The 27086-nt window shown below is 37.8% G+C and overlaps 2 protein-coding genes across 2 annotated transcripts in view; both read right to left on the reverse strand.

Annotated features, from left to right (window-relative positions):
* Positions 1–11097, reverse strand: part of LOC145776241 (BCAS3 microtubule associated cell migration factor-like) — a 59116-nt gene extending 48019 nt beyond the window's left edge. Inside the window, exons 1-8 of the mRNA XM_082587642.1 lie at positions 10928–11097; positions 6482–6533; positions 5868–6029; positions 2917–3001; positions 2299–2359; positions 1406–1590; positions 619–695; positions 81–164 (exon numbers count right to left, since the gene is read on the reverse strand). Of these exons, the coding sequence (XP_082443768.1) occupies positions 81–164; positions 619–695; positions 1406–1590; positions 2299–2359; positions 2917–3001; positions 5868–6029; positions 6482–6533; positions 10928–11019 (798 nt within the window). The 5' untranslated portion in view covers positions 11020–11097. The remainder of the gene's footprint in view (positions 1–80; positions 165–618; positions 696–1405; positions 1591–2298; positions 2360–2916; positions 3002–5867; positions 6030–6481; positions 6534–10927) is intronic.
* Positions 11098–17009: 5912 nt separating this feature from the next.
* LOC145775680 (b(0,+)-type amino acid transporter 1-like) lies at positions 17010–26145 on the reverse strand. The gene is made up of 11 exons (XM_082587020.1): positions 25951–26145; positions 24598–24654; positions 23703–23845; positions 22887–23109; positions 21926–22108; positions 20612–20748; positions 20214–20348; positions 19674–19874; positions 19240–19389; positions 18650–18818; positions 17010–17204 (listed from the first exon to the last, which is right to left on the reverse strand). Exons 2-11 carry the CDS (start codon positions 24641–24643, stop codon positions 17116–17118), a joined length of 1476 nt encoding a protein of 491 aa, XP_082443146.1. The 5' UTR covers positions 24644–24654; positions 25951–26145; the 3' UTR covers positions 17010–17115.
* Positions 26146–27086: the final 941 nt, after the last annotated feature.

A 27086-nucleotide genomic window follows, 5' to 3' on the forward strand; every position in this document is an offset into this window, starting at 1 on the left:
TACTAAATAACATCACACATATATAATATAAACACAAACAATATTAAGCTTCAAGCAGAGACATCACAAGCATTCCCTACCTTAGCTGCATTCAATACTGATGTGACGTATGACTGTGTTCCCTCGCCAATGATTCCGCCCGCTGACTGAAAGTTAGTTAATGGCTGCAAGAAAATGCAAGTCAGTAAAAGACCTTATCAAATTAATCATAGCAAGCAGATTTCCCAGTTTTAACGTCCGTAAAGGACGATTTTATTACCCAGCTATTTCACAGATATGTATATTGTATAAACACAACGCTTATGAGATGTTATGATGAGCACTTCCACAAATGTGGCGTACAATGTACTTGATAGCGCTTCTACACGACAGCGCTAAAATTGTCCGCTGTGTAAAGTGCTGAAAGCGATGCATATCTACGATGGATACAGCACAATAAAAATTTTTATTATTTTTATTATTAGATGAGCATCAGTGGTATTCAGATGCTTCCCTAGGTGGCGTATGCTCACGTGGCAGTGTTACAACAAAAGTGAGCAGCCAGTGATCATTATCGTCCTTGTTATCAAACAATGAATCACCATTGCATAACGGCGTATGTTGCAATAAAGTGCTTACCACGGCAGGAGAGTAAACGAGCCATCGCGTTCCCAAGGCAACGGGATGAACCATGTTGTTGTGACAGGGTGAACAATCTGGATAGAAATATAAACCATACTAGCAAGTGAAGGTGAACGCCACATCAGGTAAGTCATTACTTTACTCCAAGTAAGAATGATTTTAAATAAAACCAATTATACACTCTTCTTCTTTCGTATGAGAGATTGGTTTTTGGACTACGTTTCATTGGGGTCAAATGTCCGGGCAGTCTACGAGCAACCACTTGATTGTAGAGTCCTCCAGCGTTGTCAGGCCAACTGCCCTTGATGGAGTAAACGTCGGGCAGTGGTAGAGGATGTAGTCTGCTGTCTGTTCCTCTGCACCACAGTTGCATGCCGCAGATTTTGATAGGCTCCATTTGTGCATCAAGGATGAGAAGCGCCCAACACCCATGCGGAGGCGGTTCAGCCGTATCCAGACAGGTCGGCTGAGCTCCTTTCCTGGTGGCATGGGTTCAGCGTCGGGGACAAAGGTGTGAAGTCTGGAGGTGTTGTTTGTGTCCACTCCTCTTGCCAGGTATTGGCGATCCAGGGTGAGGCACTGATGTTGTGCTCCAGCAAGGATTGTGCTTGAGCAACAAAGGGGCTTCTCGATTTAAGGCGTTTCTTTATTGCCGGTCTGGTGATGTAGCTATGGAGCGCGTAGTGTGACTCCAGTGACCGGCAAGCCAGGTCATATAGATGTATTGATTGATCATATTGATGTGACCACATCACACCCAATATCAAAGTTAAAGAAAAAGTACCTTTAATGACAAAGACCAGTTCCAGCGTTCTCAGATGGAAAGCGTGTATGGAGTCCTTCAGAATGACGAGGAACATTGACGATGGGCCACAGTAAATATTCATGACGTCACTCGGGAACTGCAGCTTCTTCACCTGGTCTCCGGTCCTCAGCGAATGTATCGTCACATCGGCAAACATTTGCTTACTGTAAAGTAAAAATTAAATGTTTATTCAATCTAGTCTAAAAAGCAAGCCTGTTCAATAAGCAAGTTCTTCCTGTTGTGATTCATTAATTCTGCCTTACACTTCTATGATTGTGAAGCAATACTTGCGCGCCCGATTAGCTCAGTTGATAAAGTGTCCTACTGTTTGGGTGTGTGCTTGAGCAACGCATTTTTAAGAACAACTTTTCGTTTAGCAGTTACCTAATTGATGGAATAATTTACAGAAAGCAACAATTGATGGAATAACTTACACTTCAAAAAGAAGAAACTTCATACTGCTCTGACAGGCCTGCGTTAGTGGTTTAAAGCCTCTACAAGTGTGGAAAAACTGCCATGATTAAGTTGTCGGAAACGCTTATTCAGTTAAGAATAAATATTTCGACAAATAAATAAATTAATGTAACAATAGTAAAGTACAATTTATCGTTAAAACGTAGTGACAGAGCAAGAAAAAGAAATGCTGGACACAAATCGCATAGTTCAGTGGATTATTTTTTGCAAGTTTTGTTGATACGTACTAATGTTTAAACATTCTATAATCAACCAGAAAGGGTCAGCATAATTGGTTCATTAGTTAACCGAAATATACCGAAACTACAGAACAGAAAGAAAAGTTCATCTTACAGTCAATGAGTCATGTCTCAAATTGCAATTAGAGTTGGCATCGAACATACGCGTATTGAACTTACCTGTCAGTGGCCAGGCATATGGCCATCAATGGGCGCTTTGCTTGGAATTCATCGCTATCGCCTGCAAGTAAAGTTCTCTTCAGGTTAGTAGACAATCGATCGTCGATTAGTTTCTATCCGATTAATAAAGGTAGTCCTTTTAACGTTGATTCAACGTTTATGCAAATGACAGCTATTCGATATAAGCCAATCGGTGAAATATTACAACACTTCACCTGGCTCCCCAAAATATTAATCACAGCAAAGAAACTTATATGCATTGCTAGTGAACATGATTAGGGCTTGGTATCAGAATAACGGTTGAAGAATATTGCAACACTCATGCGAGTGGCAGTTGGCCAACAATGAAAAGTCAAATAAACGGGACAGTGAAAATGCAGCAATATATTGAAATATGAGACCAAACATACAGAAAATATAGCAATTTCGTGACAACAGTGTGGATGGATGGAAATTCAAATTAGAACCAATAAAGTAAAGGTCTGTGTATTGAAAGTTTAGGCGAGCATTGGCAGCGGAAACAAAAAGTGATTCATCTTGACTCTTGAGACATGGATAAAAATAAATTTAAAATTGTATATACAACTTATCAATGATCTCCAAGATGAAGGAACTTACGGGCTGGTGGTGGAGGCGGCAACAGACAAGTTGTCTTCACTGGACCATCCCGGAGCGAGAACATCTCCTGCGCCTCTCCATTTGCCTGAAACAAAGTTAGGATGAAAATTGAATTGACAAGTTAACTTGGATCGTTCGGTTGTATCACAAATGAAGGGTCTTTGTAAAACTTCTTTTCATCCTCAATAACATGGAGGAACCAGAACAAAGGTTGAGAGACATCAGCGTCTATTTTCACTTAACTTAGATAGGTCAGTTAACCGTTTCAATCTAACTGTTTGCATTAGATAAGTTCTTGTCCCACGCACGACTGTACCAGAAACTCTTCAGGGTATGACGTTGCACAACGTAGTTTTTAAAGATCAGCAACACATAAATGTTGTTACCCAGCAGAATGCAGATGGATATGTAAATTGCAGATTGAACACAAGTGGACAACTGAAAACTTCATGAAAGCAAAAGCTGACAAAGTCTAAAATGAGTGATGCTAGGAGCAAAAGCTCTGTAGTAGGGACTTTTGTTGTCTCTTGGCCTTCTTTAAAAAGTGTCCACAAAATGTTGGCTCGTTGCAACAACTAAGAAAACGTATCAAAGAAAGTTGAAGGAAACAGAAAATTGAAAAGACAGACAATGTAACACACAGAATTTAAAGATGTAGTTTTAGGAAGTAAAAGACTGAAAATTGATGAAACAGGGCGACGAATCCGTTTTCAAGTCGTACAGTGAAAATGACATCTGTTGATTGACAAAATCCCATCGATCTGGGAATATAACCATACAAACTATTCCTTTGATAAGCAATAAGCATCTGGCAATAATTACTAGTGTTACATCACATGTTGTTGCAATACCTTGATAAAATTGTAAGCAAGTAATCTGAATAAGCCATGTATTTTAAAATTATTCAAATTCACAGTTAATTCAAGGTAACAGAATTCCAATCACAAAATGGAAAGGTAGCTATATATTATCACGTAAATTTGAATATTCAATTGAGGACATAAAGATAACAACATGCCTCATTTCAACATCACAAATTCATCAACCGATCTATTTCAAGTACAGGCCATTTTCAAAGGAAAGTTTCAAAATAAACTCAATTTCAATCTGTATAATGAACACAACATGCATTATGCATGCAGTGTGGACGTCAAGATCCTATCCTTCACAACAGAAGTAACACAGTTATCTATTGTGATGTTGGCTTTAATCAAATGTAAGTTATTCTTCTGTTAAGGAAATGACGCTTGTCCTTTAAAAAATTCTTTATAGAAAACTGTCAAAAACAAGTTAGATTTTAATAGGCAGTAACAACTTCTGGTAATCAACCACATAAACATAATGGTGCTTGTTTATGCCTCAGTCTCTACACAGAAACAGCTTGTTACCCATAAGTGATATTATATTATCATTTTTTTTATTTTCTTGAGACATTGCAATGTAAAAAAGTAAGTTTGCTCGTACAAGAGCTAGAAATCTGTTGTGCAAGTGCAGAATGCCCACATACGTCATACACCTTTCAATAACCACCACAAAATGTAGATAGACCGTACAAGTGTTGTACATAAAAAGTAACTCTTTGCTTTGGGAGATTGCGTATGCTTACTAAAGGTGCAAAAATACTTTCAACAGAAGTTATCAAAACAGTACAGGCCTCGAAATTCGTTTTTGTTGACGGCGGACAAACGTGTCCGGTCTGAGCAGCTATCTCGGCGGACAAATTAAGTCTCACGGCGGACGCACCAGTTTTAACGTCGATCGTCATGCTTAATCACTTTATCTTGATATTTCTTCGCCATCTGAGAAGTATAGCTAATAGCTATACGGTTTAGAAGGCTTCAAATTTCAGCGAAGTCACTCTAAAAGGCTTTCATCAGACCAACGACGTGCGCTTGAAGAGTCAAAGCGCCGTGTAGCTGCTTGATACACCGCATAACTGATTAACTTCCACCGAACGAGGTCGTGTGGATTCTTGCGTCACAATGCTCTGGGCACGAGTAGGAAAACTTCTACACTAACGCTACTATTTTCTGCTGTGCAAAGTATCACTGGGCTTTTTTAGTTTGTTTTTACGTGTCATTTGAGCGAAAGTGAATTTTCCCTGGGCTTTTTCTTACTGTAATACCAAAACTTAACAAATTTTGCTGCATCTTGCCGTAATAGCCTACTCGCATTTCTAATTTTGTAACCAACCTTTCCCTATCAATATTACTCGGAGATCAAAGCCAAACATTGTGACATAAGACTTGAACTAAGTCACGCGTGATTAGAGTAGAAGTACCGGTACTCCCATCGATTCTTAGCGAAGAGTTCATCTTTGTTACGATGATTCAATGTCATCAATCGTTGAAGCAACATAAAAATCAAAAGTTTTCCTGCTTGAATGGAAGCTAAGGGATACAGTACGGTATTCACATTTTCTAGATGAGCGCTAGAATGCACGGGAAATTGTATTCTCGCAACAATTGTTCGAATGTTCGTGCTATGCAATGACGATTTGAATCGCCAGTTTCTGTGTTATTTCTCGGCGGACAAATATGACCGATCTAGAGGGTACTTCCCGCGGACATCACATGCTGTGACGGCGGACATGTCCGCGGTGTCCGCCGTAAATTTCGAGGCCTGCAGTATAGGCTTATAGCTGCTCAAGATACCCGAGACACTCAAAAATAGATGATCATCAGCAACTTGGTAGTGAATATACAAGCAAAATATGAAACAACTAGGGCTGAATGATACAGTCAATGTTTAATGAGAGTAAAAGGTAGGTAGCCTACCTATAAATAAACTATTATCACAACGTTTTTTGCAACTAGCCATACAGATACAATTGCAGTGAGTGGGACATGAATTGGTTTACAAATACAACTGAAAACAATCAAAGAAAATTGGACAAACGAGGAAACAAAAAATTAAAAACAAAATTCCTTAAAATTAGCAACCAAACTCACCATTAAATTCCACATCTGCATGCCATTGGAATAACCAAGAACAAGTAACACCGAAGCATTAGCTTGTTCTAACCCTTCATAACCAAATGTGTCAGCATAAGAGAAATACTTGACCCAGGCTATGGGTTCTTTTTCATCAAGAGGGGCAGCCTGAGCATAAGCCTGCAGTCAAAGAAGTACAAATTAATTTTCGTCAAAACACTATGTTTGAAGTCTTCACCTGCAAGGATAGGCACTTAGGTAGTTGTAAAACATAACCATTAGCTCACTTAATGTTTTTTTAAACGTTCATCTGATGCAAGCAATTATTATCCACTGCCACCATGATTGTGATGACATCAGTACAATTGTTACATTTCAGTTTATTCACATGAAGAAAGTTTAAGGCTATAAAATTTTACAGTAAAACTATTTCTATGTTTTACTGTACAAAAAAAACTTTTTTTTGTTACTGTGCATATCAAATAAACAGCGATAAAGTTAATGCAAAATGAATTACTTGCAAGAAGCATGTATTACACCACTCTACAATTCCATAGCAAATATTTTCTTAACTTCAATTACAAAACAAATGGAGTATCACACTACGTAACATACATATTGTGCAAACAAACCTGGCTAAGGCCTTTGACAAAGCTCACCACACTCTCCATATATGTTGTTCTACTGCAAACAAAATGCAACAAACACATCACAATACTTATAAAGATGATAGAGCTTTGGTGTAAAGTTTGCATTGTTGTACTACAGATATATAAAACCAGGGAGCAAGCCCATTTTGAAAACTCACAAAAACAAAATTAGTACCGTAAGTTTTCACATCAAACTTTTTTACACATCATCTAGTGTCCTGATCAGGAATACAAATAATATTAACTATGTAATAGATTGGTTTCGCTTTTAGCAGCATGATTGTTGCTTACTTCACAATATAGATACTAACGACCTGTTGCCATGTTGGCTAAGGCATGTTGCAAGTTCAATACATGGCCAATAATCAGACAAGACGGCTTCCCATACATAGGGAAAGAAGACACGAGGAGCACAAGCATGGTTATACCTACTTACGTGGTCCTGAAGTTGATGAACCTTGTTTCCTAACAAGGATGCAACATTACATTTGATATTTATTTTACCTCGCTTGATTTGAACTTGCAACTGGCTGACAAGAAATGCAGTATTGTGGAACAATGCGACAAAATAGGAGAGAAGTAGTGGAACATTGCAAAGAAGCAGGAGTTTGCATGAGACACAAGTCTTTCGATATACTGATCAAACGCTAATTACATACCAGTGCAAGGCAAGAGGAATTTGACAATAATGAACAGTCTTCATCCGGATGTTGAAGCTTCACGTATTAAAAATACAAAAAAGAAACCGGACTATTGTATTACAATGCTACGAAAGTGGGAGTAGACCAGCGGTTCTCAATCGGTGGGCCATGGCTCACTAGTGGGCTATGGAAAGATTTTGAGGTGGGCCACAGACCTATTTAAAAATTTGCCAGAGTTAGTGAAAAATTTAGTTTCATTTGAGTTACTATAGCCTAGTTAATTTTACACTTGTGTGTTTTGTTTAATTGTTTTGATTGTAGCAACAATGAATGGTGCTGCTGTAATTTGCTGCAGAATGGTAATTTCCATTTTAATTACTGAAATAATAATTTTGGTGGCATGATGTAATCAATGCCCTCTGTTGCATAATATACAAACGTTGATTTTAAGCAACTACGACAGTGTGGTTCTTGTAGGGAGTCACTTGGCTCCGTAAGGAGAAATTTTTAACTTAAAGGGAGGAATAATCGTGTTGAATGGAATTGGGAAGAAATGTATATATATAAATCAAATGTAAATTTATCTAAATAATCTATTGAAATGGTTAATTTATTTATGACTGAGCACATAGTTTTAGAATTAGATTAACATCGAGTTTTTACAACACTTTATGATGTAATAGACCACTTTGCGATTACCATCAAGTCATGGCCAAACTACGGTAACTGAAAGCGGTAGCCCACAGAAATTTGTGCAGATCTGTTTTTAGTATTTTTTTGTAAATTAGGCTATTGTGGGGAGAGATTGACAATAGTTGTGTCTTTCAAAGAAGGAATACAGCATTAATGTTGAAAACCACTGCAACTACAAGTTGGTCAATAATGTTCAGGAGCACGCATCTCATTAATGTACGGTATAATCTGTTTTGGAACATTTTCTGCTGTTTTTAAACCTATAGGTACGGTATTGCAGTTTTTTCTTGCATAAACAATTAATGGGCCATAAGAATTTTTGTGCAACGAAAATGGGCCACAAAAGAAAAAAGATTGAGAACCACTGGAGTAGACATTTACAATCAAATAATAAGGCTTTATTCCCTGAGAGCAGGAAGTAGACCTTGGCCTGTGAATGCCTTTTACAATGTAGCTGATATGGCACTAATCAACAGTCGGGTTATTTACAAATGCGTCTGTCAGAGCAAAATAAGCCACAGAGAGTACACCGAGGATATGCCAGGGCATTTCCCAACAGTATCAAGAAATCGAACAACAGATAAAGATTCCAGACCCAATTACTCGAATGCTAGACCTGTTGTCAAACAACGAGTAACATGCTCTAGTTCAAGTGCAGATATCATACAACTGATGCTTGTCAGCATTGCCAGATACCAGTGTGCACCGTGCAGGCAGGTGATGTGCTTCAAAAAATTGTAAATCTTGTGTTTAAATGGTGTGTACAGTATAATATGAACTTATACAATTATGCACATGTTAAACTGCATATTTCGTTCTCGCTTCCAATAAAAACAGTGTATGCTGCTGAAAACAGTTCAAATAAGCAGCTGACAAGCTTTCTAAATAATATTATGTTGAATATACGTGAAACTGAAACGTGGGCTACTTTAGCAAGCGCCGTCAAGCGCCTACAATGTAATGAAAGAGCGATGGTAAGATGGACCTGCCTAGTCAAGCCTGAAGACAACATCCAGTTTGAGACTCTTCTATCAAAGCTCAAATTTAAAGACATCAGTAAAGTCCTCCAATTGGGCAGACTGAGATGGCTTGGTCACGTTAAGCGCAGCTCAAGCTGGATCTCACAAGTCAGATGTGTCAACATCGCAGCACAGCGGGGTCAAGGTAAGCCAAAACTTTCTTGGAAAGAACTTGTAAAACATGACCTTGTAGCCCTGAACATGGACTCTGCCAACCCAATAAATCGAGAGGAGTGGAGGGGAAGACTTCGTTCTCGACAGACAGGCCACACCCTCGACATGAGGATTAATTCATGGCCTGTATAATCAAATTGGTTGATGGTGATGATGATGATGATACGTCATTTTGAAATTTTGTGTCAATTGACACACTTTGTGCTTCTAGGTATGTTAAAACTCCTATCCTTCTAGTGCTAAAACACACAAAGCCACCCCTAATTGGAGGGTCCACGTCTTTTAGGCGCAGACAGTTAGGCGCTGGTCAAATAGGCGCGCACACTGTGGCGTCTGGATATTTAGGTGCGGAGCACTGTGGCGCCCGTTCATTTAGGTGCTATTCCTAGTTAAGTCTGCAGATTGTATCAGCTTGGCAGGTAGGGCCAATGCTTTTCACATAAAATGTTATATATATATATTGAACAGAAAAATATGTTGTTTTGTTAATGCGCGTGTGGAAATGAGGTGCGAGACAACGCTCTACTACTCTTGATATTAGCACATCTCCACAGGACATTTGCTATGCATCCTGAACACAGGTTGCAGCCAGATGGAACCTTACTTATCTGTTATCTTTCGCAATTACTTCTACTCGGGATGGATTGGTTGTGTGGCGAGTACGTATAAGACAACGCTCTACAACATGAATTTAATACATTTCTATAGAGCATATGAACCCTGGCTACAAGCATAATGGTGCGACTTTGCTCATTATTAAACTTAGTCCGGGTTTTGACGGAAAACTAAGTTACTCTTCACTCAAGCCTACCAACTGCTTGAATATAGGCTACGGTATATTTTTTACTGATGTTTAGTGTAGGCTGATGTTTAGTGTAGGCTTATTTGACTCCTTAAAAGTGAACTCAGTTATGTTCGGAAACTTGAATAATTTATTGATAAAGCTTTTGCCGACGCAAACCAACGACTAACAACAAATAAATGCCGAACACACGGATTAAAAAAACAATATATTTTTCTGTTCAATTTAACATTTTGTGTGGAAAGCATTGCCGGTTTAAGCAGCTTCACTCACGGAAGCCATGACATATTTTTCTGTTCAGTACAACATTTTGTGTAAAAAGCATTGCCCTACCTGCCAAGCTGATATAATCTGCAAACTTTACTAGGAATAGCACCTAAATGAAGGGGCGCCACAGTGCTCCGCGCCTAAATATCCAGACGCCACAGTGTGCGCGCCTATTAGTCCGGCGCCTAACTGTCTGCGCCTAAAAGACTTGCTCCCTAATTGGATTAACAACCCAGGTAAAAGCAAAAAACGGTGCTGTCCAACCAGTAAATTTTTCAACGGCTCAACACCAACAAATGTTGAATCAATATGAGAACATGCTCTCATTAATTAACAGTCATTGTTTTCCATAATGCCAGATAACTTAACTTTTAATGCAAATACTGAGTCGTTGAGGAGGTGAACAAACCTAATGGATGGACAATAATGGACTTTGAACAGCACTGCTTTTTATGCATCTTCTGTGACATCTGTGACCGTGGTCACCATGAAGGTCAATTCTCTTCTCTGCCAAGTTGACCCTGTCAGAATGTTCTGATTCTAAACTTTACCATTGTCAATCTTATTGAGGGCCCCACAATGTCTTAAAAATATTTGATGTCAATACTTGTTAATACATAGGGTAGCATTTTTTATGATTGTTTAAATAAATATGTTAAACCCAGTGATGTTACTTGGGTTTATGAAGATAAATTACCTCATAATTATTGACATGAAATAACCATGGTCTCACAAAACTGATACAAACAGCACTAAAAATTAACATTATATGGAAAATCAATGGAAAAAACAAAGCCTTGAAAGTATGACATAGATAAAATATAAAACATACTTGGCTGGTTCAGGTAAAACAGTTCGTCCTCCATTACTATCATAGCGTCTTCTGCTGGGTACTTTATCCATGTTGACAGCAGATGCAGACATGACAAGTAAACTCAGAGTAAAAACTTTATGGCCAATGAAAGCAACACTTATGACTTCACTTCAAAACAACTTTAACAAAATGTATCTCTGCAGTTCAATATTTTAAGTTAGCAAGCCAACTACTGAAATGTACTGGCAATAAAAAAATAATTCAAAGTTGTGGTTATTAATGGTTAAATACAGAATGAATAAGCTTTTATCCAGACATCAAAATTAGTATATTTTAACCACAAAAAATTATTGACAAGCAAAACAAAATAACCTTAGCGGGTTTAACATAAGAAAGTGGCTATTTTTACACACTTGTTGCCATGGTTACAATCAGATGTTGCCAGAGTTAGGAAGGGTTAAGGTAAGGATCAGAGTTAGGAATAAGGTTAGGGTTTTCATCTTTGCCCAGGACCAAAAATAAATTTCAAAATAAAAGTTTTTGTTTTCAACAGCTTTAAACTTTTCTCAAATTAGGCCAGAATTTCTTATCTGGCAAGGCTATTGAGGCTATGTTTACACTATATATGATAGTGTAAATACAGCCATAACATAATGCATTACAGTTACACACAAAAAATATATATAACGTTTTCGACACGTACGTGTGTCCTCATCAGGAATTAATTAAATCTGCAATACCGATATACATAAAATGAAAAATTGTAAGATAAATTTGATTTTGCACTATAACTGTATCGATACTCCTGACCAAAAAGAATTTTCAGTCCAAATTCAAACGCATTTTATTGTTCAATTTAGCATATTTTGACAGATTAAAATTTTAAGCTTCTTTCGTCATTTAATAGTGTTTGTTTTACAAAATAAACATGAACAAAAACTTGTTCTATAAGTGCTTTAACCCATAGGCTGAAACACTACATATCATGGCCACAATTGGAGTCACATTAAAGTTTTTTAGGGTTGCGTATAATTCTGAGAGATTGTGAATAAATTATTATTAATGCAAAAATTTATTTATTTGTCCACTTTATTTAAAAAAAAAAGAATATAACAATTTCGGGGTTAAGAGATGACTTTATGTTTTGTAAGGTTAGCCATTGCATAAACTAGAGAAAAATATGGAGCTGGTATACAAGTCACCCCCCCTTGGTAACTCATGACAAAGACAGGACTCGACCAAACATATAGGGTAAAACTACTTTACCTTTGCTTTACTGTTCACACACTTCAATCCACATGTTTTGGTCAATTCCTCTTTGTCATGTGTTACCACGGGGGGGGGGGGACTTGTATACCAGCTCCCATAATTTTTACAGATGGTGCGGTAGCATGACATGTGGTTTTTAGCTCAGGAGTGGTAAAACACACTACAAAGCAACAGATGTAAAACAGTCGTATTGTTTTCTGCACAGACAAGCACTACTAACAAAGTCTATCAAAGGAGCTGTGCTATGCTTTGTTAAAAAATGTGTAAACTTCATCAAGAAGTTCTATCAAAGTTGACAAATCAGAATTGACAAAGTGAAGTTTCTGATTGTTGAAGTGTTGTTGCAGGAGAATTATTCCATTCATTAGGTGAAGGTAAACGGAGAGCAATCTTTAGAATTCATTGCTCAAGCGCACACCCCGAGAGTTGAACCAGCACTGTTTGATCTTGAAGCTTTTTCAATCACGAAGTCACGCGCGGACTAACTGAATTATCGGGGCGGTTGAGAGAAAATGCGATAAAAACAAGCTCTCACATATAGGACATAAAGCTGCGGCATATTATATTATAGGTAAAATTCTATTTCAACAAAATAGTATCAACTTTAGTTCAAGTGGATGATAATTTTTCTTTCAGCAACAAAGAAACTTGACACTCACCACAAAAATAAAACCAGTTGAAGGAAAAGCTAGTCCATCATCAGCTGACTTGACCTAAAACTGTAAACAAAAGGATAACTCACTGAACCACATCCAGGTGAGACAAAATAATATTGGTTTGTAATTTTCTACACCTTTTCGAAATAAGCAAGGAACATTTTTGGTAACATTTGAAATCACACAATAAATTATAAAGTGTAATTTATTTTTCTTGGAGCCATAAAGAATTTACTTAAACGTAATTTTTAATTTTAGTGTTATACATAGTTTAGAACAAATTGTGAAAGAAAGTACTTTTTGTGGACAAAATAGAAATTAATTTTTGACAAGCTATTCTGCGATGGGCTTGACATTTGTTTGTTTTGTTTTATTATCTTTATCCTGCATTGCGGGAAAGCGGACTTGAGCGCTATGCATCGGTGTACGCCTTCCGATGTACACCTGACTCTAACCTGACCCACGCTGCAGCCGACTGTACGGTAATGTCTGTTTCCGGTTGTCTACTCTACTTATGACTTAAATTTGGTACCTTACTTGTTTTCGTCAATCTCGGTGACCGGGCCTGTGTCAGTGGTTCAGAGCTACAAGTATGCGAAACTCTGTCAGGATCAAGCTCTCAAAGAAGCTTCCCCAATCCGAGGATAAAGATCCAATCAATCAAGTGATTGGTTGGCTTTTGAATCTTTATCCTCGGACTGGCAAAGCCTTGATAGGTTATTCCTGGTAGTTTCTCATACTTGTAGACTAGAGGCTTTTGACGCAGGGCTGGTTACCGAGTTTGACAGAGTGAAATTTTCCGATTGTTGAAGTGTTGTTTCGGTGCAATTATTCTATTTATTGTATGCCTGTAGCTGTAGGTGGACTCGAAGATTGGCTTCCTTGCCTTCCAGTTCACTTAATCTACATCACCACCAGGTGTAAGCATGCGTAGAGACCCGTGATGAATATCCATTGTTACAACCTTGTGCAAAATGTTTATCTCTTATAATGTTTGCGTGCTTTAAAAAAATCACGTGTTGTGAACAGAAATATTTATTGATAAATCGTTTTTCACCCAGGGTCAGGGCCGTAGCCAGACCGCAGAGCAAGGGGGCCAACTTTTTGTTAGGGGGATGCCGAAAAAAATTAAATGATTTTGGCATTTTAACCTCTTAAATATCGGTATCCACAAATATTGCAATATATCAGATTACTGTTGAGACCAACACTGGTCTCTTATTTTATCCGCTAGTTAAATCACGGCAACCATATTACAATGACCAACATGACACAGCAAGTGTTGACTTGTATAAATAGCGGTACTTGTTATGAGCAAAAACTTTAACTAGCTCGAAGAAGCTAGTGCCGAAGATTTAGATATATATGATTAGTGATTACATTCTGCCTATACAGTTATACACCCTTGAGCTAGTCCAATGCAATTGCAGTCGCGGATGTTTGGATGCAAACCGTCTCACAAAAAAGTCTAAATCGATAGATTTCGATACAGAATGTTCAAAAGCCATAAGCACCAAGTTTGCCTGTCTTGGTTGTTAACACTGAGAATCCACACTCACAAACGGCAGTGCTAGATCCAAATGTAGCAATATCTGCTGCAAGGGTGAACACTTCACAGATCAGAAAACTAGAAACAAAATTTATTTACACTGATTGGATTGAAGAGAAAAAATACACACTGCTTAAAAGATTACGGATTTATATTTTGTATGCGTTGTCTTCCAAAACCACTTGCTTTACCACTGCACTTTTTGCGATTTAGGCCTATCACTGCACAAATTTGGTTTATCGCTGCACAAATTGGTTATCACTGACCCTTAGAATTAGCCTTTTAGGTATGGTACCGAGAATAGCGACAGCTGACATCAAATAGCCTAATTTGTACCGGTTTGTAGGCAGGCCCGGATTTAGGGGGGGGGGCAGAGGGGGCAGTTGTCCCGGGCCCCCCGACTTTTGAAGGCCCCCCCCCCCCCCTATGTGGAAAAAATGTGATTTTGTGTTATTTTTTCCTTTTAGCCTTTAAAGTTTCTTCAAAATGCTGTGCAGTACTGGACTGATGCTACTGTAGACGTAGAGATGGTTTTTCGCGCCGTAGGCTTGAAAAAATTTTTTGCATGGGGGCCCTCCGATCTAAAAGTGCCCCGGGCCCCCCATCAGCTAAATCCGGCCCTGTTTGTAGGCCTGCTGGAAAACCATTCCCTCTTTGTTAGGTTATCATTCTTTCCCAAAACATTTTCATTTTGCACAGTTTCTGACAATTTTTCCACCAACCTAACACGTGTTGGCCTTGGTTGAATTGAACATGTTGAGGTTGCCAAAGGAAGGGGTAGGGGGGGGGGCGAAATTGTTTAATCATCTTAGCTGTTAACTAAACAAAACAATGGTAGTTAATTGGGCCTAGGTTGGAGCTCTGCAACGGGAAAGATGGGCAAAATCATTATAATTGTAGCTGTTGCTCGAGAATGTTGGGATTTTGCCAGAAGGGGCAAATTTTTTTTCAGGGGGCGAGGCCTCCCTGGCCCCCGGCTGGCTACGGGCCTGTTTTCACCCCATAGCCCACCGCAGCTTTCACCACTAATTCTGTTGAATAGCGATTGATGGCTTTCAACTTTTCCCTCTTATCAAAACGTTGTATTATGACGTCAAATCGGTGATTTCATCAACAATAACTTTTAAGAAATAGCGTCAGTTTCAAGTTGCTGTGAGGTAACAACTATTCAATATCTCCGAATTCATCTCTGTGACGAAATTTTGCCATGAGTTCACCTTTGTTATTCTACAATCGTAAACATATTGTTGAAATTTGCAAATTTTAAATTACGTAGGCTAACTACTTGCCTTTTCTTTTAATCAAAAAGTGCTTTATATACCTCCACCATACAAACAAGTTTTGTACACACATTATTTCATTTTCAAATTCAAAATCTATTCATTCCAAAAAACGCCAATTTAAAAATTGTTAAGTTATTCTAAATTCTGCAATTCGAACTCACAAATAAGGAAATTCCTTTTAACTTATTTTGTTACCTCTGTGTCATCGGAGCATATATAGGCTAGTTACGCCAGCAGCTGTTCTGCTGAGATCAGGGGATTATAAACATTCAATAAAAAAAAAAAAATTAGAACCCCTGCACCTGGATACGACAAAAAAATCCATTTATTAGGTGAGCTGAATAAAGAACAGTCCTTAGAATGCGTTTCTTTAGCGCACACCCCGCTTGATCTCGAAGCTTCTTCGTTCATAAAGTCACGCGTTAACCAACTGAGCTATCGGTGCAATCGGTTAGACTACAACAAGTTGTGAATACAAAATTGATTAAAGTTTTTATATGCTCTAAAAAAAATATCTTGAAATGGTTCATTGTCATCATTTTCCTTCGTCTTATTCATTGATGGTTTGATTTTCTTTCACCTTTTTCTAAACCTCTGCTCTGCTAACATAGTAGGTATTGGATGTCTATCCTTCAAATTAAATAAAACAATATTTTTTTTGCGTAGTTGCTTTTTGAATGACATATGAAGTGTAGCCTAAACAAACAATTTTTACATAAAATTTTTTTCGGGAAAATTAATCATCCCCAAAGGGTTAATATAAGATAAAATTCACTCTAAAATTGCTCAAAAAATCTGAAAATGCCCATCAAACTTCATACGACTTCTAAGCGCCAGCCTATTTTCGTGACATTTTTTCAATATTTTCACGTTTTGAATCTCACTGTAGCCTATATTTATGCACATGTTTTGGATCTCTTATTCCATTTTTTGGATCTCTCACGCCCTTTTGTTGGTTCTGCCTATGCATTCTATCTCTTATGGTTATATTTTGAATCTCCTTTGCACATATTTTGGAATTCCTATGCCCTTGTTTTGGATTCCCTATGCACAACTTTTGCCCAAACTGTGAAATAGCGAAGCGAATAAGGACTTAGCTTTCAAGTCATACGATGCTGGTTCGACTGCCGACTCAACTTGGCTGTTGAAAAACACAGCTCATCTCTAATGAGGATGCAAATGGACTTAGTATAATGAGCACACATTTCGGATCTCTTATGCCTATGTTTTGCATCTCCTATATTCACATGTTTTGGATCTACCGCGACGCTCTCTACATCAATTAACTATCTCATCAAAGTCCACTCTAAAGACATTGAAAAAGCTTTTAGGCGAAATTCCGATCAAAGAAAGAAGTATAATTTCTCCAAACACAGCATTTCTTACGAAAAACCAAACACAACAACAAACTGTTTTAAAAAAAAGTACAACTAAAAATAAAAGGCCAATTTATTTCTTCTTTTCCTCTATTTCTGAAATCTCTAAATCGTCTGGAAAAGAAACCATCAAGACTTTTTGCAAAAAGATATTGCACTGTCCTGCAAAACAAACTTTTATTAACTTATCAGAATAAACAATTAATAGCAATGCAGTCGACAACGACAACCTAGTGAATGAGCAGGGACGTAGCCAGCAAATATTGTAGGGGAGTGGGGGATTACATAATATTGCACGTGTCATTGTGCCCGGCAACGAGTCGGCGAAACCGAAGCCTCCAAAGGGGGTCTGGGGGCTTCCCTTCAGAAAGATTTGACAAATACTATAAAACTAAACAAACAAATTCTGAGAATACTTTCAGCCTAGAACCATAGAAAAAACTCAGCCAAATGATGGCGCAACGGAATGTCAGCCCTATCCGCCCCCATAGCTCAGTTGGTTAGCGCGTGACTTGGGAAACTAAGCTTCAAAATCAAGCAGCCCTGGTTTCGACTCTCGGGGTGTGCACTTGAGGAACGTACACTAAGGACCGCTCTCCATTCAGTGGCATCTAATAGATGGAATAATTCTCCGGCAACAAGATTTCAACAATCGGAAACTTCACTCTGTCAATCTTGGTGACCGGGCCTGCGTCAGTGGTTCAGAGCCCCTACAAGTATGCGAAACTGCCAGGATTAAGCTCTCAAAGAAGCTTTTCTAGTCTGAGATTCATTCAATCAATCAATATAAAATGTTTACTCAAAATATTTCGTCTCCTCCCCTTGACTAGGCCCCTGTGAATGAGCCTATGCAATGAATTAAGTAAAAAATGAAATTGATAGCATGAGCAATGTATTTTGATGATATTCTTTTTTGTTTATAAACAGATTTCATTGAAAAACTAAAAATAAAAGTGGCATATCTCTATAGCTCAGTTAAATCAGAGAATGACTTTGAGAAAGAACGGCAAGATTGCGCAATACGAGTTCAACTTTCGGGGTTTCCTCTTTGGCAATGTTCTTCAAGAAGAGCTTTCCTTTCGCAGCATCTGGCGAATGAAATAATTTGCAGGCAGAAACAGAAACCCAAGCTTTAGTCTGCCAATCTCCTTGCTTGGGCTGGAGCTGCAAAACTTCTAAAGAGGCTTCCTCAGCACAAAGATAAAGACTCCCACAATCTATCAACTAGTTAAAGGTGAAATGATTATGAAAAGAGGATGAAGATTGATTGACTGTGGAAACTTTTATTGTCGGTCCGAAAAGCCTCTTTTGAAGAATATTCCTGCCGGTTTCCCAAATTCATAAAAGGTTTGAATCACTAGCGCAAGCAGGTTCAGTCACAGGGGACAACAGTGCGACGTTTGCACTAGATGTTAAAGTGGTATTGCTTTCAAGTTACATGTAGTATTCAAACTGCAGTCAAGGAATATCGCCAAATAGACAGTGTGTCAGGAAGCACACCTTCACTTCATCGTTTCTTTAATCGAAAGTCCTTGTGCATATTCCCTGTGCTACAGGAGGGAATCGCCCTTTTACAAGTAGGCTACTCAACTTGAAACAGAACTTACTTATTCTTTTGCTTTTTAACTTGAAATGAACAAATGGTATGTAAAACACAAGTCCAAACAAAATAGTGAAGACAGCCAGCAGGTATTGTATTTGAGGATCATCCACAATAGGAAAAACAACCAAACAGATGCAAAACAAAGCAAAAATGATAGGGATAACAATTGGAACCTGTGAAATTAAACAAAAGGAACAATAAAAAAATGTTTCGACTCCTGGAATTTCCAACCTCAGAATTGAAGAAATACAGTACGGCCTGTTAGTTCAGTGGTGAAGCACTCGACTCAAGACCAAGCGGCGCTGGTTCGACTTTCGGGGTTTGCGCTTGAGCAACGCATTTCAAGACTGCTCTCAATTTAGCAGCACCTAATGGATGGAAAACTTCCCCAGCAACAATACTCGAAAACTTCATTCTGTCAATCGTGGTAACCAGCCTTGCCGCAGTGGTCCAAAGCCTCTCAGTCTACAAGTATTCGAAACTGCCAGGAATAACCAAGAATAAGAGGCTTTGTCAGTCCAAGGATAAAGATTCAAAACCAATCTACCAACGTTATGAAATATTTTCTACCAACGCTGAAGTTGCATAATTTACCTTCACAGGCCTATTTGCATCCGGCCTTTCGTAGCGGAAGTAAAGTAAGGCTAAGCAAGCTCCTAAATAGACTCCCCATGTTACAAAGCTATAATACTGGATCAGTGAATCGAAATTGTTGGGAATGACCATAAGCACCGCAATGAAACCCTGAAAATATACACAATTATACAAATGTTATATAATTATAATAAATTTAGCAGCATGCAGAAAAAGCTTCTTTACATCTTCAACGTTTCTAGTTAGTAAAGTCAAACAAACACCAAATAATGAGAAAGATGAGTAATCTATGGTCAAAGTAATTTATTTATACATTTTTTTTTGTTTTTATGGTGAGTTGGTAGGCAATTTCTGGCGACTGTTTTGACCAGTCGAACTTGGATTTAGCAAGGCGAGGTATCACAAGTCGGTTATGTTTACAGTACATGTCTTACGTTGAGAATAACTGCTGGAGCTGGAGTGTAGCGCTTAACATTAATCATCGCCAAGAGTAGTGTAAACTGTCCTTCTCTGGCTGCAGTGTATGATATCCTGCCAGCCGTAAAGCATGAACCGACACAAGTGCCAAACACAGAGCAAGCAACGGCAAGCGGTATCGTCCACACAAAAATGCCCAAGACAACTTTACCAAAACTCTGTAAAAGAAATGTAGTTCAATTGTATGGCTGTACCATAAGTGGCCTAACCCTACGTTTACTCTTACCTCAGTGATTGGTGAGAGTAAATCGTAAATGTGAGTTACAAGCAATTTATTGCAATGAAATTAAGGGAGCCTAAGCGTAGAGGTAAGGTTAGTGAAAAAATCTACTTTAAATCAATGTCCACCCCGATAGCTACGTCTGCAGACGTTGAATCAATGTACGAAAATAACTGATTTGCTGTCTGGGATTTTGCTGGTTGAAAAGCTGTCCGTTATTGTACCATAATATCGTTAGCACCAGATAGAACAGTTTGTTCTGCAACGTACAACTTACTGCGGCAACAGCAGGAGAACCCAAGAGTTCGTCAAAAGACATGGCCGTCAGATAAGCAACATTAGTCGCCAGGTAGAGGGAAGTCACAATAGCCATAGACGTCACAATGGCTCGGGGTAATGTTTTGTAAGGGTTCTGTGAGAAAATGAAATCTAGTAATTTGCAGAAATATAACGCTATGTAGGCCCATCCGGTAATCCACATTAGTGTTAACATAAAAAAGTAGCTTTCATTACTTTATTCATTTTGTCTACAATTCAACTCTTGTTCATGAAAATTGGCCGGTGAAAGATGTGTGCAGGGATGAAGTGAAAGTCTAAACAAGAATTCGACAAAAACATGAAGATGTGAAACCCTGGATCGTTAGAGTACCATCCTTGTGCCATAAACTCTATTACTTTCAATTCTTCCACAATATAGTTGAGCTGATTCCATCCATCAACCGCCCACAAGCCTTGATAAAACGCTAAAGTAATTTCTCGTATACCAGGAGATCCAGTTCCTTGGAAGGCGTTTTCAAAGCTCTCAGTATGGCCTACAAAGATATAGAAGTAAAATTCGATAAATAGATATCATTGTTATTTCAGGATTTTAAAATTTTAAACATTGCAACAGAATGTGTGGCTGCAAGAGGCTACGCAAAAATTTTATAGGGCAACACTGTGAGGCAAATCAACCAAACCAAAGAGCAAAATGCGGCATTTTTACATTGCTTCAACGTCTGCAGATGTTAAATGTAAAAATGACGGATTTTGCTGTCTGAGAACCTAGAACTAACATACTTTGTTAAAAAGGCGTAAATGGAAGTTATAAGTGGATTTAATGTTATTATAGAAGCTTCCAATTGTTCTTTTTGCGTAGACACTTCAATGCCTTGATATAAAGCACTGACCTATTGATTTGTTCATTGAAGTGATGTGTTTATTATAATAATCAATATACACTGCGTGTCAAAAATATAAGAGAAAAACCTTTGCTTATAGGCCGATACTATCGATATTACTTTTAAACCAGCATAAAAAACTTTGTAATATAATTTTTAATAACATAACATTAATAACAGTTACATCGGAACAAATTATAATCTCACTATTAAACACCGCCTGATGCGTCGGTGTTTTGCGAATTGCAGGCCAATCTCATACAACTGCAAAAATGTTGTCACAGCTTTACGAATAACACGCGTGGAACACAATCTATACAAGTGAACACATTTCTATACATGCAGTTAGTTCGATTTTACTTACATATATATCTTTTCCATGCACAACTTTTACAAACCAACTGCTTATCCAAATCAATGTCAAAAATATGAAATTAGAAAATCAACAAAAACTTTTGAAATATTTCGTTTTATTTGGACCCACACTTTTTTCTTGATTTTGTTCAAAAAGAAAATATATTTTATTTCGGTGAAGATTGAAGGCCAAAACGAAACTACTTGCTAGTGATTCCAATTTAATATTGTTTAGCACTAAATATTTTTCAAAATGCCAAAAGTTTGTCTATAATAAAAATGTTGCGTTAAAAATATTTTCTTTCGTCTCGAGAGATCCTTTGTTTTAATTTGATTTGATTTTATTTCAAAATAAACGTTCTTTGTTTTGGATACATTAAAAACCTTGTTTAAGACAGCCCTACTTACTAGGTTGCAGTTGACACTGGCCAGCTTCATTTGCAATAAATACTTTACAAAATAGAACATAAAATACCTGAAGCCAGTCTCACAATTCCGCCGATAATGATGACGATTAGGCTGAGTATCTTTCCAACTCCAAAAAACGTCACAATGTTTGTAGTCCACTTGACACTGACACAGTTCACGAACACCACTATCATTATGACGACCACAGCAACAAACTTTGTAGCCAGAGGTGGAACGCTGTCACAGTTCCCTAAATGATGTAGCTTCAATTAAAACAAAAGTTAAACAAAAAAGCGTTTGCCCCGACATATCATTTCATAATTAGTTTTGAGACCATATATTGCAAAATTAAACGACGAGTGTTCAACTCCCGTCATGGGCACTTGAGCAGACATACTTCAATGACAGCATCAAGATGGCTTTGCAGCACCCCATTTAGGAGCAAATTCTGCAACAACACTACGTATACAAGCCATCTGTGTTATCAGCTTTGGTGACAAAGCAATTGTTCAAATCTTTGCTTCTGCAAGGATGCAAAATTGCCAGGATTATGCATAAGATACTCTCATACGAAAGTCGACGCTTGAAAACGCATAAAAGTCTCGTGCGAAAACAAGGATTGCAAATCTTATAAATTGAATTGAACGATATGCAAAGCTAATTATAGTCACATAATAAGTTAAGTAAAACATTTACAGTGGGTCTACACTTTACAGTCTACACAAAATTAATAATTTTTGGCATGTTATTTAATAAGCTTTGGTAGAGAGTTTGCTTTGTTGAACCATAGAGAAATAAAGTTACTATGTTTTATTTCTTTATTTAATAAGGTAGGCCTATTAAAGCATTCCTGATATTTGCGAAGTAAAAAAGATTAATTTCAAGGTTTAATCTACTGTAGTGTAGCTACTCAAATATTCTAACAGTTGATATTTCACTTTATACTTTTACTAATTAACAGATTTCTGTTGCCATTATACGCTACGTTGCGTGCAACAACGAAAGCTAAAAGATATAGATCTATCTACCGTATGCAGAAGACAGAGCATATCTTGCAAATGTCAGAGATAAGAGGCATAAGGAAGATGGTTTCAGTATCACAGTAGCTGACCAGGCAAATAAATATGCAGGAACTGGTCCAAAAGCTTCTAGGAAAATCGGGTATTCTCCGCCAGACTTCGGTATCATTGTGCCCAGTTCAGCGTAACAAAGAGCCCCAAGCGTGCTGACGACACCACATGAAAGCCATATCTGGAACGACAAGAATAAATATGCCTTTAAGCTGTCTTGTTTCTTTGTGTGAGCGAGTATCTGAGGTTCAACAATGTAGTCGAGTAAAAAAATACAAGCGACAGTACACCAATGCACACTTGGCTACTATATACTATAACTAGCATATTAAGATTCACAGAAAATGGTAAGAACGGTTGTAAGCTAGAAAGGCACACCACAAAAACCACGGAATCAAATCCAGAATCAGAAATGGCTTACAAGTTAACTCCTCGACAATTTTGAATTATAACCGTGTGAGCCTATATTTCCAATAACGTAAATTCGTACAAACACCGGAGTTACTTTGCTGCTTCGAAAGAATAGATTGAAAAATAACTTGTGACGAATATAAAAACTCTTTTCCTTTTCCTCGTGTTCAGTGAAACATTTTGAAACAGTCTACTATCTTGTGCACTCTCAGGAAACAAACTGAGCTAGAAACGTCAGAAAACGAATCAAATTGTGCGACATATTGTTGCTAGTTTCATTGCATCGGCTCGGCATGGGTAGAATTTCAGACTTATACTTACAAAAAAGTTTAAAGATATGTTACTAATTATTGGTATACTTACCACAAGACCTAGACCGACGGACCCCGAGTTCTCAAAAACTCCTTTCGGTGAAATGAAAATGCCGGAACCGATGATTGTCCCAACGATCAAACTGACGGCGCCGATAAACCCGACTTGTCTTTTCAGATTCACTTTTTCTTCACCTGAGCAAATATCAATAATCAATATGTATTTTTCGGCAGTCGAGTGTAGCATGAATTCAGCGATAAACACTAGTGTCGCCGATGAGGCCGGGCTCATGTATCGCACCACTAATTCAATAACAGTAGGTAGTTACGTAATCTGTTAGCCTAAAGATAAAAGCTATATGAAATGTGGGAATCTGCAAATTCTTTATGTATAAGAAACGCGCAGTTGTTTTATCGTGGTCCTTCTATGATATGCTGAACAGCTGAAGCAAGGTTGTGTCATTTGCGCAAGGTTTTACGCAAGAAAAGTTATACTATTTTAGTTCTTCCTCATGCTAGTTCACATTTTGTTATGTTTCCCGATTGTTGTGAACAACATAACTAATCACTTGTTGCTTAAAGCAGTGTTCTTCAACCTTTTCGAGTCACGAAACACTTTATGCAGTAAAATAATCTTGAGGTACACCAAACAAAATTCTACAATGATGCAATAAACAAAACAACAACAATTTAGTCAATGTGTTCCTCAGTGCGATATCTGGTCCTGTTTGGATGAGCATAAAGGTGATATTCGGGCAGGTATTGCAAAAAGACAAACACATTTGTGATTATGATTCCGGTGTTCCATGGAACACTAGTCAAACTAATAAATTTCTTTTCGAACACCTGACATTTCTCATGGAACACTAGTGTTACGTGAAACACCGGTTAAAAATCATTGACTTAAACAATACATCATACAAACATTGCATCTATATATTACTCACTGTCTGTGTCATCTAAGGGTGGATCTGTGTCTTCCGTAGTTGCCATTTATGTCTTTCCTATAAAAAAAATATCAATTTTCATTAATACTTGATTTGGGTTCCACAAATGAAAAAAACGTCACATGGAGGTATATATCTCCGTGGCAATTCCCAGTGCACCCACTGCGCTGAGGAGGCTAAAAGGCCGAAACGGTGCGTCATTGTCTGCAGTTGGTGATTAAAGGATATATTGCGCGCGAAAAAAAAAAAAGGATATATATAATTATAATAGTAATGCTTGTTTTTATACAGCGCTGCATCCATCGCAGAATGCGTTGCTCTTCAGCGCCTTACACAGCAGACAATGCAGCCGTATAGAAGCGCATTTTTTAGGAAGTTGCTATGCATTTCAACACTAGTGAGATAAAAAACGGTTTAGTTTGAACACATTTGCTGTTTAGTTTGATTAAAAAAACAACAACATTTGGCGACTTGGTTTACGTCGATCGTGGTAACGTTGTCAACCACGTCAAACCGCAGAGCTCGCATTACAACAATCCAGATTACGTCGCTTCAATCTTTTGAGACGTTGAGGCCATGTGAAACGACGACTTTTATCCAGGTTTTATAATGAGGCTTTCCCATAGTGATTTCACTTGCAACAATGGAAGGAGCGGTCTTGGATGACGCAATCACGTGTTAGTTTCTTCAGACGCAAGATCGATTTTCAATTTGCGTAAACACGCTAAAGAAAATGGCGATTACTGGAGAGAGTATGCCCACTGCCCGCAATTGTCAATTTGATGGTTTCAGTTCAAACGAAGATATTTAACAAAGAAAATATCTTGTAACCGTGCTATTTGTCCGCACACTGATTGATTTATTGATTGTGAAAATATATCTTTATCCTCAGACCGAGAAAGCTTCTTTGAGAGCTTAATCTTACTTGTAGAGGCTTTGAACCAGTGACGCAGTCCCGGTCACCGAATTTGACAAAGTGAAGTTTCCGATTGTTGAATTTCTGTTGTCTTAGAATTATTCACTCAACTAGATATCACTCAATAGAAAGCAGTCGTTCAAGTGAAATGCTCAAGCATACACCTTGAGAGCCAAGCATAAGAAGAGTCCGTAAGCGTCGCGATAATGGTGACTGATCTACAATACGTTGTTCAACTACAGTACAAGCAATATTGTCTGTTGTAGCGACCATATGGCTTGCAGTGAAAAATTCCCAGCTCATAAAGCCTGCGCCATGTGTGTACTTTATGGTATTCTATTGCCATGTCGATTCGTTAAACCTACAGCTGTTCTACGTTAATAAACGAAAATAAAGCTATTACAATTCGAATACAGTCCTTTTGTTAAGCCACTCACTACACGTCTGCGCTAGAATAGAACTTCGATCCTGATAGTGACTTTTGGTTGCTGATTCTTTTTGTCGGTTTTCACTCCAACTGCTGGATTTAAAACATTTTGTGACACTTTATTGAGCCACTCATTCGCAACAAAAAACCAAAAACTACAACTTTTTCATCAAACTGATATTTTTGAAAGTTAAACTAAATTGCTATGAAGCTTCTAAAAAAGATACTGAAGTTATCAAAGCTTGTGATCAACAGCCAAATTTTGTATCCTGTAATTAAGTAGCAAGCGGTTTTCTGCAAACTGCCTGTACTATAGTATAAGAATACCGTATAGCAAAATATTTTATAAAAATTATAGGTGATGATACACTTACACTTTACAGTTTCTCAAATTTAATAATCTTTTTACGACTGTTCTTTCAATTTGCAATCACTTGCATAAAAACGCTTTTAAACCACTTTTAAAGTCTTTCATATGACTCGACTGCAATAATCGAACTCAAAAAGATTAAAAAGCAAAAGCAAGAAACATGCTTTGCTGTCCTTTTTTGTTCATTGGCTTCCTTTGTTTCAAAAATAAGATTCCAAATAAAATAAAATAATTTAATACATCGCATAGTGTGGCACGCACTTTACCATCCGCAGAACTTCCAAAAACAAAAATACGGTAAGGCTAAAATCGACTGTGCTAGTATCACTACACAGAAACCTAATTGGCACAATAGCTTCATATTTCCTAAGTGATATTGCGTCATATGATACATCAGTTTACTGTAGTACGAGATGGTGTTGCTGATACATTATATCAGCCTTTGAGGAGATGGAATTCAATTCAATTTGTAAAGACTGGAGTGGTCAGCATCCAGAAATTGCGTTGACTGAATGCATGCTTAAATTTCGCTCTTTTGGCACCAGAAAGTGACAAAGCTAAAAACATTTAAAACATGCACTGAGCTCAAACTTGGGAGTGATACGGCTAAGCTGAACTCTTTCTATCTGAACGGTCCTTCTACCAACAATCCAAACGAAGAAAAAGAAAAACACTATATAGAGTCTAACCAACTACATGTATGCAAAGTCTCACCGGCTATGCAGTTTTCGCTACTAAAGTCAAGTCAGCTGGTTGCTTGAAAGAGCAAACTAAGT

The sequence above is a fragment of the Aplidium turbinatum genome, chromosome 8, assembly GCF_918807975.1.
Source record: "Aplidium turbinatum chromosome 8, kaAplTurb1.1, whole genome shotgun sequence".
In the NCBI taxonomy this organism is placed as follows: domain Eukaryota; kingdom Metazoa; phylum Chordata; class Ascidiacea; order Aplousobranchia; family Polyclinidae; genus Aplidium; species Aplidium turbinatum.